Source organism: Epargyreus clarus, unplaced genomic scaffold (assembly GCF_041222505.1).
Source record: "Epargyreus clarus isolate Ecla_fem2 unplaced genomic scaffold, WU_Ecla_fem_2.2 ptg000012l, whole genome shotgun sequence".
Taxonomy (NCBI): Eukaryota; Metazoa; Arthropoda; class Insecta; order Lepidoptera; family Hesperiidae; genus Epargyreus; species Epargyreus clarus.
The window spans coordinates 6905671-6922916 of NW_027332220.1; the positions used below are offsets into that span (position 1 = coordinate 6905671).

The 17246-nt window shown below is 38.8% G+C and overlaps 1 protein-coding gene across 1 annotated transcript; it reads right to left on the reverse strand.

Moving 5' to 3' along the window:
* Positions 1 to 166: 166 nt before the first annotated feature.
* On the reverse strand, positions 167 to 12418 carry car (vacuolar protein sorting-associated protein 33A). Its single transcript, XM_073078308.1, has 11 exons — positions 12178 to 12418; positions 11543 to 11742; positions 10285 to 10464; positions 9222 to 9342; positions 8455 to 8608; positions 5807 to 5970; positions 5142 to 5312; positions 4376 to 4501; positions 3226 to 3411; positions 2528 to 2645; positions 167 to 538 (listed from the first exon to the last, which is right to left on the reverse strand). The coding sequence occupies exons 1-11, from the start codon at positions 12292 to 12294 to the stop codon at positions 255 to 257; spliced, it is 1821 nt and encodes a 606-aa protein (XP_072934409.1). The 5' UTR covers positions 12295 to 12418; the 3' UTR covers positions 167 to 254.
* Between the last annotated feature and the right edge of the window lie 4828 nt (positions 12419 to 17246).

Below are 17246 nucleotides of genomic sequence, written 5' to 3' on the forward strand. Positions count from 1 at the left end.
AATGGAAAGCGTCACAGCGCTTTATATCTTATTTTTTCCATTTGTTAGGCTATATGTCTTTTCTCTATCATTCCGTACTGGAGAGTGTTATGGCATGGTCGTACTTCGCATGACTTAGCATGGATCATTCTTTTTAGGTGAAAAAAAGAACCCTTATATGGCCACTTGTGTGTCTATCCGTTTGCTGTCACAGCCAACTTATTCCTAAATACGGGACCAAATGAGTTGAAAATGGGTTTACATCAATAACAAGTTTATTCAGCTTCTACCAGGGCTTCAATGAATGTATTACCATTAATCAACTTAGTAGTCAGTACAAAGAATTCTACATTCGAGTCTTCTTGCTGGCTGATAGTTCTAAGAGCAGATACTTCGTGGAATGTGCAACCGCCGACGAAGAACACAAGAATGACTCTAGGGTTGTCTATAGATGACGAGTTTTCGCTCGAGATTGAGTTTCGACGAACCATCCGCGGTTGTAAGGTCTGCAGTTCGTCTACTAAGGGTCCTGGCAGAGAACCCAGTACGTCAGTCAATCCTGTAAATAACAAAAAAAAACTTCAATATTGAAATTGACATTCTGCGAATTGGACATCTTGCGAGAATATATTCTGCAAATTGGACGTTTTGCGCAGATAGACGTTTTGCGAATTGGACACTTTGCACTCAAACCTTATCTTAAGGTAGTTATGGCGGCAAAATGTAGCGAAATCCTAAGTCTATGTACAGCTAAACAGGTGAGTACAAAATCATAATGGTGATCTATTAATTTAAATAAAATTGGAAATAATAAAATTGATATTACAATAAAATTCTTTATCAATCACTCAGCTCACGCCGGTATTGATACGTTATCAATGGACGAAAACAACTTTTTTGTATCATTAATTTACCACTGAGATCTATGGAGGATGACGCCCATCCTCGAATTATAAAATGATGCTCAAGTTAAATAATACATTTTAATTTTCTATTTTTTTTCGGAAACTAATTTTTTACTCACTTTACTCATACTATTTTATCTTATAGGGACATATTTTTTATCATAATTTTTAAAAGTCTACCCGGTCCTAGATTCTGTAGAGAAATGTCCTTATTTCGAATAAAAACGAAACAAAAATCACGTAACTTTTACGATTATTAGAGATTATTTCAATAAAAAATAACAATCAGAATTGCGAGTTTTGTATGTGTATTGCTCACAAATTACGGCGATCGAGGGAGAAGAAAATACAAAACCCGTCATTTTCGATCACAATCTTCATTGAACCGGGTTATCATCTACCTACGCTTAACTAGCTGATTGAATGATTCACGACGTACCCAGTATTTATAACAAAGGCCATTTACATGCAGGAATTTAGAACACAACCCACACGCCTATCGGAACTCCCGCTAAACGCTATCAATGTCAGATGGTACTTTGTTTAACATTTAAATAGATAATATGGTGCTCGAATACGGGCTTGTTTTTACTGTCAAAAGCCGATCTAAATATTACACAGCAAAGATTGACATTAGACAATTACCTACTTCATATCATAAATTGTCAGGTTTGGGAAAACATAAGATAGTATAGAATAGATACCTACATTAGATTATTAAAAACGGGTGAAAATATTGATAAACAAAAACACAGCGTGGCGTACAGTTATCTGCGTGGAAGAGCTGTAAGCGTACAGACTATACATAAGGTTGTAAGTTCGATCCCCGCCAGACATCATCTACGTCATAAATTAACGGCTTATGTAATATTGATAACGAAGGGCAATATGTATGCAGTTATATCTTGAAGTTACTTTTTTGTCTACCCACATGAAAAGAATTGTATTTAGGTAATAGTCATCTAATATTAGTCTATTTTACTACATGTATGTTAATGTGTGGATAACTGTAATTGGCGTACGCTGTTGTTATCCCTAAGAAATAAATAAATAAATAAATAAAATAAAAATGTAATATTTAGGGCAATAATTCTATGCACGGGGTGTGTGTAACATTATTATGAACTTAAGCTTGGGCGCCGCTAGGATTATTTTCGGGCGGTGCACAGCCGATTGTTCCGTAGCACGTACTATCGAAATGGTCTTATATGGATTGTTTGGCCCTGACGAATTTTTTTTTAGCTGATACACATTTCAGTTATTTCTTCGCCTACGTACTTTTTTTCCGGCCAGGGGGTACAAATTCATCCCTTTTGCACCTTCCCGCAGGCGCTTATGTTATATGATGATAGGAGTAAGACACAAAGTTGCAGGACTAAGGTCGTCGGAGGCCCGGAGCGGAAAGTTGAATGGAGGCCCCCCCCAGTCTAAAAGCTGATTTGATTAAAAAAAAAAAGCCTCATAGTCTTATTCGCCGACAAATGCGATTTCAGCGACCATTTTTTTCATTAATTGTTCTGACGACCTGTTTTTACTAATAACACTGTAACACGGACCGCCACTTCGCCCCCCCCCCCCCTCTTTAGTCCGCTAGAGAAAAGTTGTTTAAATATTGTATTCTAATCGTCGAATAATAAACTTACCAGTCCATCCTTTATTCTTAGCGATGTGTTCAGCGAGGCGCACTGTGAGCGGGGTGTACTTGCTTTGTAAATAGCAATTGTCTTCCAACTCCGATTCGTCCGCAGTTAGATGTAGAGCCTGAAAGATTATTAAAGTTAATCAACTGTTTTATATCCTGAATAGTTTTTTATACTGTAGAAATAGCAGCATGCAGTCCACCTGATAGTGTATCTGTAAGTGGCTACTGTCGCTTATGGACATCAGCTATCAACTCATGTTAAGATTATAAGCGTTTATTTCTACCTGTGGTCGACTATAGATGCCTTACTACCCCTGAGGGCTAAGCTGGAATATCTATGTAAAGTATGTTTCCCTTACCACACCCTTCAAACCAGGACACAGCAGTGCTTAACACTGCTATAATGAGGCAGAAATAGGGGGGGCGATGCCGCCGGAGTCGAACCACAAATAATTCTATCACCTTTCAACTTTTAGTGCTATCTTTGAGTGTGATAGCTAATCCAAATTTGAGTTATGAATAGAGGATGTAAATATATTTTTTTTACAAAACTTATAATATTTATTAGCCAACTACATGGTGTCTGTTTTTATCTTTCACTCTTCGTACAAAATTATTCTTTCTATCACTATTTTTCTCAAAATAGTACAAAATCACTTTTTATTTTTCTCAAATGTCCGTAAATAATTATTTACAAACCTTTCTCAAAACCGCGTACTGGCGGGCGCCGGACTGCTGTTTCAGTAGACCACACTTCTCCAGGTTGCAGAGCGTGAGCCAATGCTTCAGGCCGTACACCTGGACTATCTCCCTTTTGTAGTATTCCAACACTTTAGGCTTCAGACCAGAGCCGGTGGCGCATTGGAGGCAGATTAGACGGAGGACCTGGAAATTATCGATTGCTATGTACTATGTAGTAATTATCAACCTTTCTATACTACTGATGGTAGGGCCTTCACAGTGTTCCGGGCAAGTGTGCCGGCGGCAAGAGTGGAACCGTCCAGCAAGCAACCCCGGGAAGGACGGCGGCATGTGTGGTCGCATACCGTCGTAAACACCAGGTGTGCTTGGAGCGTAAACTGCTCCTCCAAGGGCAGAGCCCGATAGGGGCATCGCGCTCGGAGGACTCCGGTTGTGTTCTATCGGAGATCCCGGAGTTCTCCGCCAAGCGCTGAGGACGGCCACCGGGGGGTTTTAGTGCGGTAAAAATCCCACAACCCGGCGTCGCTCCCACGTCGTCACAGTGAGGATTTCGAGCATAGGTTGCCTAAGTGCTGTGCTAAGTGATAGATTTTATATATTTTCGACAACATTTCAAATTTTTACGTAAAGGTTGGCTATTTGCTGAAAGATGTTTATCATGTTTTCGACAACTTTTCTTATTTTTACATAATTCTTAGACGTGCAATTTGTCAAACAATTCTTTCACAGTTAACTGATTAACTTTGTTTCATTTATCACTAGCTGATCCGGCAGACGTTGTGTTCCATATAAATAAAAAAATGTTAAGGGTGAACAGCCCTTATCACTTAGGGGTATGAAAAATAGATAGTAGCAGATTCTCAGACCTACTGTATATGCATATAAAATTTGCTGAAAATCGGTGAAGCTGTTTTGGAGGAGAACGGTAACTAACATTGTGACACGAGAATTTTATATATAACATTAATTTATAATATGCACATAACTTCGAAAAGTGCGCGCTTGGAATTTGGGCCTTGAACCCTCCGATTGAGAGGTCAAGTTCTTAATCACCGTGATATTACTGCTAATTAGTATTAAGTGTAGAGTATTAAATATGCACTTAAGTTCAGAATTACTTACAGATTTACTAATTATTCAGAATTACCTTGATGAGAGGTGCTTTCATTGAGATGAGGTCCTCAATGTACGTACAAACTTTCTCGTGGTCCAAGCAGTTCAGGAAGTCATCCTCACAATTAATTGTATCTTGAAACTCGAATGTGTCTGTCACCTGAAATAAATGTATTTAAACATTTTATTATAAAAAAATAATTCTCATGTAAATAATAAAATAATATAATAATATGTAATAATAATGTAATGTAAATTATAAAAAAAATAATTCTCATGTAAATATAGAGTGAGTTATACAATTGTGCTTGACTGGCCAAATCCGTAACGGATAAACGTGACTGAACGTGTCTGTAAGGGAGACACACTTAGTTCGAGGCATTCCAGCTTAGTTTTCAGGTGTAGCCGTGTAGTGTGTGTAAGACTCCTATAAGTTACAATAAGCTTAGTAATAGACAGTAATAATAACTACTATCAAATAAGCAAAACGCTTTTTTGTCACTGCATGACGCATCTGTGGCAAACTTCAGGTCTCAGATGCGTCATGCAGTGACATCCTATAATATCTAATCCTATCTGGGGTTAATTACAGATGTCCGTGGGCGGCAAAGCCACTCAGGTGGACTGCATGCTCGTGTGCTATTCCTATATTACAATATTTAAAAAAAAATACAGGTCGACCACAGAACTGAAACAGACCAAAGGCGGTGGTGCCGCCCGAATCGAACCACAAAGGGTTCTACCACCTTCGCAACTATTTCTATTTAATAAAAAAAAGGTAGAATAATGAGTATTAATACCTCTTTAATACACTCAGCGATCGCGGTATGTGTGGCCAGAGATTGCTTATTGGCGAGCAGCTGTGGCAGCCGCGACACGAACTGCTTGATCTCCTGCACGGTCTTGTCGTTGTGGCGCTCGTTCAGTTGCATCTTGATCACGCGCGCCTTCTTCGATAGTGCTGTGCCCACCTATGGTACAAAATAGTACTATTTTATTTCTATTTTAGAACAGTAAGTACATTTATTTTTGTCTTGTAGGTACATTTCTTTTAGGTAAAACGTGCTTAACACAGTATGGTATAAGATTTAAATGAATATAATGTCGAGCGTATATATTAACTATTATATTATATATTAACTAGTATACTATATTAACTAAGAAAATAAATCTGGAAAAAATTCAAGTTTAAAAAAAATTAAGAGTAGAGAGTAGATACGCGCAAGTAGTAAAACTATTGCTAAACAAAAAAATATCACTGTAATCAACCCCAGATAAGATTAAATTCTTACTTAAGGTCGGCTACAGATGTTGCCCCACTTCTGAGGACTAAGCTGGAATTCCTGTATCCCTCAATAACCCCTAATACTGCTGTTATTAGATAAAAATAGTTGTAGCGGTGGTGGTGTCAGAGTTCTTTTGTAAAGATAAAGATCGATTATCAATAACGGGCAGATATAATCACCCCAGTGAAGCTGCAATCGCGCAACTCTGTGTAGAGCTCCTCCCCGGAGTTGAGCATGATCCGCTTCTTCTCCCGCGCCGTTACCTCTGGAGTCGCATCGTCCGCGCTCACGAACTTCTCCCCCGGGAAAGTTGCTGTCGAGCTCTTTATACCGTAGATCTCGTCTGGAGACAACGTTGTTTTTTTACTCAAAAAAAAAACAATGGAAAAATAACGGGAATGTGGCCGTCGAACTGTTTGTTCCATAGATCTCGTCTGAAAACACAGTTTGAGTAACAAGTAATTAATTAAAAAAATCAAAAACCCGACTGCACCAAAAAGGCTGAAGTAGAATTTCCAAAAGCAGTGAAATAGGCATTTCGTTATTTTTATCCAGAAAGCCACATACAAAGTTTTATAGTAGGTGTCTGCTTCAAAAACAAAAGATGTTCAAACAATATTATCCTATTTTATCCTCGTAGTGCTCATTTACGCTATATAAAGAAATTTATATCACGGCGTGCGTAAATGGACGTTTTACGCACGCGAAATTTCCGACCACGTAATATAAAATTTTATACAACACGCGAACGAAAAATGTTTTTCTGACTAGTGTGATTGCAGTCCTCGCCTGCGGCTCGGCCTGCAAACTCACACTTGTCAGAAAAAAATTTTTCGTCCTCGTATTGTAATGTACTATTTTTTAAAATGTGTAAAATTCCAGCACGCTTAAGTTCAGCGGTTTCCCTTTGCGTCGATCTCTGGTACAGCAACTCATTCATTTAGTCAGACAGTCATCTTGATGTGTATATACGAGTATATATGTACTAGCTGACCCGGCAAACGTTGTGTTGCCAAATAAATAAAAAAAATGTTAAGGGTGAACAACCCTTATCACTTAGGGGTAAAAAAATATAGATAGTGGCCGATCCTCAGACCTACTGAATATGTATATAAAATTAGGTGAAAATCGGTGAAGCCGTTTCGGAGGAGTACGGTAACTAACACGACAATTTTATATATAAGATATATTATATAACGTAAGTGTAACCTCCTCTTAATTTCCTGTATTTTGACACCCTACTCGATAGGTTTGGTTAACTTTTTTTAAAACGTGTTACTACTCCGCGAACCGTGTTACTATTTCGCGAAAAAATCCACCATTTACGGTCTATAAAATATATAACTTCAGTAAATCAGAGTTTCGGTCATTATTTTACCTCTTTAGAGGTAGAATTTCATTATTTTTATCTAAAAAGCTTGATGCAAAATTTCATAGTGTTTGCTTCAAAATTGACGATTGTTCAAATGAACTTTAAACCCTTATTTTACCCTCTACGGGGTTGATTTTTCGGCAGGCGATAAATAAGTGCGTCCTTGTTCCTATCCAGAAAGCCAAATACAAAATTTTATAGTAGTTGCTTCAAAATTAAAGGATTTCAAAAAAACTATTTTACCCTATTTTACCTTCTTTAGGGTAGAATTTCCAAAAGGCCTTTCTTAGTACTTATTCGCGTTATATAGAGAACCTATGTGCAAAATTTCAGAAGTGTAAGGTCGTTGGTTTAGGCAGTACGTTGATTTCTGAAAAATGAAAAACTCTTTTAGTTAGTCAGTCAGTCAGTCACCTTGCTGTTTTATATATATACAAATATGTTTTTATAATCTACGTTTAATTTCCTTTCATTTGATACCCTACTCGATAGGTTCGGTTAACTTTTTTTTTTAAATGTGTTACTATTTCGCGCCAAAAATCCGCCATTTTGTTTTTTTTTACTAACACCTATATAAGGACACTCGGGTTTTTGAGACAAATATAATGACACCTTAACTGTTGAAATTCATCCAGCCGTTTGTTAGATCGGATCAAATAAAGAAAGACAAACATACAAGATACGCGCGAAAAACATAACCCTTCCTTGGCAGTCGGGTAAAAAAAAACAATGAATAAATAAATTTGGTAGGTCGCTCTGAGCGGCAATATTTGGGGAGCAGCAAATAATTAAAATTACATATTTTTAAACTACGATTAAAACGTTCATGAAAAAAAAATATTTCCTTTAGAAAAATCTCTTTTACATTACGCCTCGGGAAGCAAATTCACCCTAGACCTCGGGCGGCATAACTGGCTCTTGGCCAAAGGTTAGAAAATAATTATTTTCTATTCATGTAAGATAAAATAGGTTGTCTCTCTTTGTACTTTGCCTTCTATGATATGGATAAATCAATTATACTTTAGGTAGGAGTGCAATCTTTGTCCCTGTAGTCCCGGGACCAGAATAGGGCTACGGTATCCCCTGTTTGTCGTAAGAGGCGACTAAAAGAGTGCTTCCGGGGTTACGGGCGGCAAGAGTGGGAGCTCGACCCGTCCAGCAAGCAACCCCGGAAAGGACGGCGGTATGTTAAATACCGCCTTCCTTTCCGGCGGCTTTCTTTATGGCGGTGGCCTTAAATGGAACGCCTCAGAGCGAAGTAACGCCGCATGAGTCACGTTTTTTGGTGCGTGCAGCCGGCACCATCGACTTATAAGACGTTGTCACATCAAAAAAAGACCTCAATCCTATTTGGAATTGATTAAAGATTTCTATAGACCATCACTATTTACCATAAGATAGACTGTATACTCCTACAATTTCCTAAAATATCAAAAAATGCGGCTTGGTACATACCAATAAGTCCCTCATAATTGAGCTGTGTAGCCATCACACTCGTGAAGTCGATAGCGCGGTCTAGTATCAGCAGTTGATCGATGCACGACGTGGGGCTTCCTTTCGGCCCTATACCCTGCTCTTCTTTGTTGAGACGACAGAGCAACATCCACACCTGTTGTATGAAATCTTTGTATCAAATCATTAACTTCGTCTAGTTAACAAGTTGAAAAACGTGAAGACAGACTTCAATCGATTCAGAATGGCGTATCTATAGAAAAATGGATCTCAAGGATTTTATAGCACATAAAAAATGCTTTTGTTTCTTTTTTAAAATAACATGTAATAAAAATTAATTTAGTTTTTCATTAATAAATCAAAAAATATTACGAGTTAAGTAATTTCAAAAGGAGATCCGGAAAGAAGAGGAAATCTACAATAAAACTTCCCAAGAACTCTAGCACTATTATTTATAACTTAAATTTTATGCCGCACGTTGGTCTGCGGGCGCCGGGATGACATGGACGGTTTACTTTGATATTTTTAGAAGCTTTAGGAGATTTTCTCTTAGAATGAGAATGATTTAGGCCATAGTGCACCAAACTGCTAACTAGCTTAAAACCAGTAATGTTTCAAATCAAAATTTGCACTTAAAGTTCTCAAAGGCGTGTTGAGATTCCTAATTCGCAACCGGGCACTGGTGGCCATGGTCCACGATTAGCAGGCTATGGTTCAAGCCCTTGCTTTCAGACAACCTGCTTGTCAAACAATAGGCAATATTTTCTTACTTGTTTTGCAGCAGTTCCTTTTCCAAGCACTCTAGGAATTATGCCATATAGCTGTTGGATTGTACGTAAGGCTCTCGCAGCATTGTAGAGGGATGTCGGATCACCTTCCAAGTAATTTTCCCTGCATAAATTGAAAGAAAATATAGTGTATCTATATGTATCTGTGATTTTAAAACACTTCCTATTCTGAAAGTTATCTTTCTTCTGTACAAATTTAAATGAGTAGTAGCAAGATACTCTTTTAGCATTATGCAGCTACATTATGACTGTAGAAATAGCAATGACTATATTTTATGTTAGTAATAATATGTTTTCTACTTGAAATATTGATAACTTTGAAAAGTATGCTAGGCCAGAAGTGCAAACATTTTAATTTTCACAACAGAAAATTATTTTATCATCAGGATAATTATTAGGGATGCGCCGAATATTCGTTTGGTATTCGGTATTCGGCGTATTCGGCATCTTTTTTGCCATTTGTATTCGGCCGAATGATTCGGTTTTATTGCCGAATATATTCGGTTCGAGTATTTCTGTTTTCTTGTATACACGATATGGTACAGGACTAAAACACAAAACTTCTTATAACTCAAGTCCTATGAAGAATATGTTGAATGAAGCTAAAAAATAAAGCAATTAACCTTCAAATCTACATTTTCTTTTGAAACCTCAAGTCAACACATTTATTACTTAATCTATAGTTAGTATAGTCAACATTTATTTTAAACCTAAAATCAGTAATCATTTTTAAAACTCAAATCAACATTTTAAAGTGTGAATGAACACACATAACTGGCAAATTGACAATAAAGAAATGGTTAACCGAATAATTCGGCCGAATATTCGGTTCGGTAAAGGTTAAACCGCATATTATTCGGTATTCGGTTATTCGGTGAAACCACTATTCGGCGTATCTCTAATAATTATATTCAGGTGCACATTTTCAGAACAAAATTAAACGGGCCATTGAAGCAAAAAGCAGGAAAAAGCAAAACAATTACAATTACTTGTTTATTACATCCTTTATTGTTAATTACATTGTTCGTTTAAAGTTGATTCTCACCTGAAATCATTCTGCAGTTCGAGCGACATCAAGTCACTATCGACGGGGAATATGTCGCATTTAAACTCCTGTATTTGTAGATTGGAGAACACACCACGGTTCTTCAAATGCTTCTCGCAGAGTTCACTCCTTCTTGGCACGAAGAACAAGTGGAATTCCACTGGGGTGCTTTGTTTTGTTCTAGAAAAAAGTTATATTTATAAACGTTTTCTACACTCACAGCCCCACACTAGGATTCCCTGTGTCGTGGGTGCCATGAACACACGCATAGATAAATACACAAACACCCAGACCCAGAAACAGAAATCTAAATTCATCATTTAGATATTTGTCTGGCCATTGATCGAACCCGGGACCCTTTGCGCGTCAGACCGGCATGGTGACCGCTCCGCCACGCAGGTCGTCACCATGCCGGTTTATTTGTGATAAGAGGACATCTGTAAATGATGTCACATGAATTTCTGGATTTTTTCACGCCTCGCCTATCCTTGTCACAGTTGGTCACATTTTGTGAGACTCGCCCTCCCCCTCCCTAGTGTGACATCACATATTTTGCAATTTTACATCTCTATCATTCTCTGTATTCTTTTCAAATAATATCAAAATAATCCCTTAAGTAATTGGTGTACAACAAAATCGTTACAAACATGGTTTATACATTTCATTTGTAATCTATATTATAAAACTAAACTAATATTATAAAGAGGAAAACTTTGTTTGTTTGTTTGGTTGTAATGAATAGGCTCAAAAACTACTAAACCGATTTTAAAAATTCTTTCACCATTCAAAAGTTACTTTATCCACAAATAACATAGGTTATATTTTATATGAAATATATTTGATAAATAGATTTTGAGGTGGTACAAAGTTTGCCGGGTCAGCTAGTAACTGATAAAATAATTGATAATTAATTGTGATTTACAATAAGTAACTCTTTTATGAATAATTTCTGGGCATGGGTCAATGAGTTGTATACTCTTACGAAGTATGCATGAGATTTTATCTTTAGCAATTACCAATTGTGTCTGATGTGTCCAACTTTGTAGACCAGTAAAGAGGTCCAAAAAACAGAAGATAGGATGTCCTTGTAAACTATATTACTAGTTAACTTGAATGTATAAAATATTTACAGAAAACTTAAGTATTAAAATATTATGTATTGTGCAACACATGTTTAAGATTTTTTCATTTTAATATTATTTAAATAAAAGGTAATTATTTCATGTAATGTTTAGAAATGAAGGAATTGGAGACATACCTTAAAGAGTTAATGTAATCAGCCACCAAATCCATAAGAGTGAGTTTAGGTCTCGCAATAAATATGATGTGTTTCACAGATATTGTTGGGAGGCTGCCTGGCCGCAGGGGGAACATGTCGGCCACTTCATGCTCCTTGAGTAGGGAGTGCTGGGCCACTAGTCCCACTGGGCCAGCTAGCCACTCATCCCAGATGGTAACCTGAATTGTACATTTAAAAGTAAAAGGCAAATTTTTCATTTTTTTAAAGATTCAAGTAGTGTGAATTTGCAGTTCACATGATGGTAAGTGGTCATTACCGATCATGAACATGTGTAACCAACTTCTCACAGAGATTTTTTTTAAGTAGATTACATATGTGTTGTCCTTTACAAGGACATAAGTTAGAGGGAGCAGAGATCTCCTAACAATTATTCAAGGGATGTCTTTTGTGTCTCTTATTATACTTTTCATAACTGAGCAGCAGTACCTAATATAAGGCAGAAATAGGTCTGGCCGAGGTGTAGGCAAACCACAAAGGATAACTACCAGTTCTAGTAACGAATATACCTTTAAATTAAAGTTCAGCTATGATTTATACAAGCCACGAGGCTGTACATATCTCACAATAAAATAAATTAATTAAATATAACATACTTTAGGTCCCTCGCATTGTTGAAGTAGATTTAGGAAGTCTTTCCTCATAGTTTCTTGTAACAACGACACATTGAGCCTCCCACCGGAGAGATGGCTGCAAATCTTTGCTTCCTTCATGACGATTGTTTAACAAAATAAAAAAAAAATACGTGTTTACTTTGCAATATTTTTAACAAAACTATGAGTAAACAAAATGTATTTTGAGTACACCCAGTTTCGTATTCTTATGAGACTGTCATTGTCAATTTGTTAAAACTATTTCGAAGTCCGTTTAGAAATGAAAATCTATTTGAAAACAAAAATATATGCTACAATTTAATTAAAATTACAAATTTATTACTTCTATTTTATATCCTATGATACGTTATTTCGTGAAAAAGTAATGTAAAACACAAAATATTTCATTTTCTGTGCTGCTGGCAACACAAAACAATTAATGGACATAACATCCGTTTCCTGCGCCAGCAGTGTAGTGCAGAGCCGCAAAATTTTAAACGAGGTAGGTAGATTATTCTAATATTTACTCTCATTAAATTCAATTTATCAAGTAAAAAAAATATAAAAGGGTCACAAAATAATAAGCGTACTAGAGAATCCGCGTATACGTTTTATTAAAACAAAAGCTATTTCAATAAAAAGTGGAAGCATAAATACTAACATGTGAAAATAAGTAGCTCTGAAAAAAATATAAGTTCACTGACACTTTACTTGACACGTATAGAAATAAGTAAGGTTATTTACCTTAGACTAGTTCTGTCTGAAATTATGATAAACGATGCTTTCTTGCGAGCCCGCGCAAACGAAAAGAGAACACCTTGTTATACGGCGCTCGAGTATCTATTTATCATTATTGTGTCCACGTGTTAAGGGTCATTCAAACCTTACGCAGGTGGCCGGTGTACTATGAGTACAAATCTAAGGTAGTTATCCGTATATTTTTATTTTATTTTATTATGAGGAATATATAAGACTTAGAGAATAGTTCTTCAAAGTATTACATATTATGGGAAGGTGGTAGAATCCATTGTGGTTCGAATCTGCCGGCACTAATAATAACTGCAGTGTTAATCGCTACTGTGTTTTGGTTTGAAGTAAGGGAAACATACTTTTCCGAAGCATTCCAATTTGGTCCATAGTCAACATTTTATTATTTTAATAGGCTTCTGCTTACAAAGCTTGGAAGGCATAATATTGGAGATATATTATCAATAACGGGCCTAAATCATTATAATTTATAATAATTTAATTAATTTGTCGGCAAGGATAAGTATGGAACATTTTAACTATACGATATATTGGCGTCCAAAAGTATATTATAAATATACTGATCACATCCTATTTTGAGCTTTACCTATGGGACAAAATTGCACAAAATATTTTACTTCAACCCATTTACAACCCGTTTCACGGGTTTGTCGTAACTTGTAAGTTTACATTCGACACTAGACAAAAGTAGATCTCATAGTCCATTGAAAAGTTACATTTGGTGTAGCAAGTCCGTTTTCGTTTTCTTTTTTGGATGTCAAAAGAACTACTGATAGGTACTGTAAAGCTACATGTAAGTTTGTGTAAAAATAAAATTGCGTCTTCTAACTTTTTCAAGCTAAGGACCAAAAATTGTAACATTTCAAACAACTAACTTTTATGTATGGTTTAAACTTATTAATATTATTTTACCTTATTATAGATAGATAGGTATTCGTAGCATAATAGAGCAGTGTTTGTTTATATAATTTTGTTTACATAGTCGAACGGACAAATAATTATGGATTCATATATTCATCATCACGGTGTAGTGAATATCTAGGTCTTATACCTATAATAGTGATAATTCCCGTCTCGCACTTTCAGCTGGTAACGATTCGAGTTATGCACAGACAAACTATAAGTTCTTATTAGAAACTGTTCTGCCTCTAATGATTAGATCTTACAAGGAAGATGTTGGGTACGACAACGAAAAACTAGTGAGCCTCGCCAAAAAGTTTGGTGTCAACATCACCCCACCAAAGAAATCCAACATCACAAAATATACGAGTAACGAATATTTATGAGAATAGTCATTGTGAATTTCTTTATATGTATGTATGTTTGTACGAAATTATTTTTATTATGCTAAAGCTTTAATATTGTAATATATAGAGAGTAAGCATGCAGGATTTTTGTAAGTTTATTTACAACCGATCAAAATGAAATGTATATTTAATGCAAGTTAATTATTATGAAATTTTAATAAGCCGACACCTGGTTTATTTTGTGTTTAATTCAATAGAAATGAAATTAATGTGCTATAAGTGCAAAGAGCAATATTTTAAATTAATCCTCTATAGTGCCTTGGCAGATTATGCCTCGTTTGCACAAGAAGAGTTGAAATAGTATATATATAGCTGTATGGTCCACGGCAAATTGCTAGTCCAGTCTGAAATTGTTGCGAGCAGGTATAGTTGTACAATTTGCTATGGCAACGCAATTCATTTCTATATTCAGAGCGGACTAGCAGTTTTACGCGGACTATACTTAACTAAGCCATCTAAAATGCTTATAAATTGCATATAAATGTTGCATTTACATTGTTCGACAACATTTCTTGTGTGAACCAGGCCTTAGGGATAAAATATTGTGCGGAAACTATATGTTGTTATCCTGTAAGGTGAACCTTGTGTAAGGTGTTTGTGCCGTGTGGCTCCGGCGGCGAATAGACCACCCCATACCTGCCCGTGGGTGTCGTAGAAGCCGACTAAGGGCATCTACCGGGTAGATGGGCAGCAGCGTCTACTCGGGCATTTAACATCCTACTGCGACGGTCCCACTGGTTGCTGGGTCTGACACCGCCTGGCGTAATTCCCGAAGGTGTCTCGCTTGGTGGTAAGATCTCTTCGTGGGATCTGCCTGGCTAGCTACCACCCTCAGGTCGGAGTCTACCGCTAATAACGACTCGTCGTGTTTCGGTAGTGCGCCTGGGAGCCAGTTCATCCCCTTATCCCTCCCTTCCCATCCCCCTGTGGTGCTTCCGACGGCGTACTTTACGGGTCCGTTGAGTCTCTTTAAGCATCGTTGCCCCCGGGGGCGTGGTGTGTTGGCGCGGGGGCCAGGGAGACCCGGTGAAACGGTTGTCCGCTGGCCGCCCGCCGGTTAGTTGGGGACCCGAACCCGGGCAACACTGTTAACCTCTGGCCCGGGAGGCTGTCCCGCCAACCGGCGAAAAATCCCGTTGCGCGGCTACCTTGCCGGAGTAAGAGACCGGAGTGGAGCCGGGTAGTCGTGCACGGGGGGGACCGGGGGCCCTTCCGTCCCCCGCGCCAGCATCCCACATCACCTCCGTAGGCTCGGTGTCACGAGACTCATACTTTGTCCCGTGAGGCGTCGGCGGAGCATTGCAAATCCTTTCAAATTCCCGCCCTTTTTGGAACAACCACCAACTATGAGAAAGCCAAATAAAAAGAAGAAAAGTTGCACAGCGGCGACCTCTTCCACATTTACTGTGGATATGTGCAATATCAGAGGAGTCCATTCCAATCTGAATGCCGTCCACCACCACCTTGAGACGGTAAAGCCGGCTTTTCAAGAATCAAGAAGTCGAGCGGGCCAGACGAAATCCCCGCAGTGGTGCTCAGGACGTGCGCTCCCGAGTTGGCTCCCGTCTTAACGCGCCTATTCTCGCTTTCCTACACCACAGGACAAGTACCGTCTTCGTGGAAGGTTGCCCTTGTACACCCTATTCCCAAAAAGGGTGACCGCAGCGACCCGGCCAACTATAGGCCTATAGCGATAACCTCCCTGCTCTCAAAAGCTATGGAGCGTGTTGTAAACACGCAGCTCCTTAGGTACCTGGAAGAGCACCGGCTGATCAGCGATCACCAATATGGTTTTCGCAAGGGCCGATCAGCTGGTGATCTTCTTGCGTACCTCACTCACCGTTGGGCGCAGGCTGTTGAGAGCAACGGGGAGGCATTGGCCGTAAGCCTGGACATCGCTAAGGCCTTTGACCGGGTCTGGCATAGGGCCCTTCTCGCGAAGTTACCATCTTACGGTCTTCCCGAGAGGTTGTGCACATGGACTGCCAGCTTTCTGTCTGAGCGGCATATTAAGGTCGTAATTGACGGGTGCTGCTCAGACACGAAGCTCATCAACGCTGGCGTGCCCCAAGGGTCTGTATTATCTCCCACGCTTTTTATTCTGCATATCAATGATATGCTGCTAAAAATCGGTGGCATTCATTGCTATGCAGATGATAGCACGGGAGATGCTGTGTACACAGGCCGTGCGAACACCTCTCGGACATTCGTGGAAGAAAGCAGAATCCGACTTGTGTCTGAAATCGAGAACTCTCTGGAGCGGGTCTCGGAATGGGGTCGTCTTAACCTTGTTGAGTTCAACCCCTCGAAGACACAAGTCTGCGCGTTTACCGCTAAAAAAACCCCATTCGTCATAGCGCCTAAGTTCCAAAGTACCCCGCTCACCATTGGTAAAAGTGTAGGGATCCTGGGAGTCGACATCTCGTGCGACGTGCAGTATCGGAGTCATTTGGAAGTTAAAGCCAAGTTGGCTTCAAAGAAACTGGGCGTCCTAAACAGAGCCAAGCAGTACTTCACTGGGGGGCAACTCCTGCTGCTTTATAAAGCGCAGGTGAGGCCCCACATGGAGTACTGCTCGCATCTCTGGGCAGGGGCACCACAATACCAACTTAACCCACTTGACTCCGTACAGAAACGCGCGGTGCGAATCGTCGATGACCCAGTGATCTCTGATCGGTTAGAACCCTTAAGCCTTCGGAGGGACATAGGTTCCCTCTGCGTGTTCTACCGACTTTACAATGGTGAGTGTTCTGAGGAACTGTTTGATCTGGTGCCTACGTCGCCTTTCCTTCATCGCACCACTCGCCGAAGGATGAAGTTCCATCCACATCAACTGGACCCGTGGCGGTCCTCCACGGTTCGGTTTAATAGATCATTTTTGCCGCGTACGTGCAAAATGTGGAATGAACTTCCTCCTGAGGTATTCCCTCAGGACTATGACATGGGGCTCTTCAAGAGGGGTGTAAAAAGAGCTCTCCTTCAAAGCCGGCGATGCAT

Excerpts from the sequence above, each read along its gene's own strand:
- car (XM_073078308.1), bottom strand. The coding sequence starts at position 12,294 with ATGAAGGAAGCAAAGATTTGCAGCCATCTCTCCGGTGGGAGGCTCAAT. Across the intron at positions 8,609-9,221 it reads AAGGAACTGCTGCAAAACAA|GTGTGGATGTTGCTCTGTCG; the intron begins GTAAGAAAATAT and ends TTCATACAACAG. Across the intron at positions 3,412-4,375 it reads TGAAAGCACCTCTCATCAAG|GTCCTCCGTCTAATCTGCCT; the intron begins GTAATTCTGAAT and ends GATAATTTCCAG.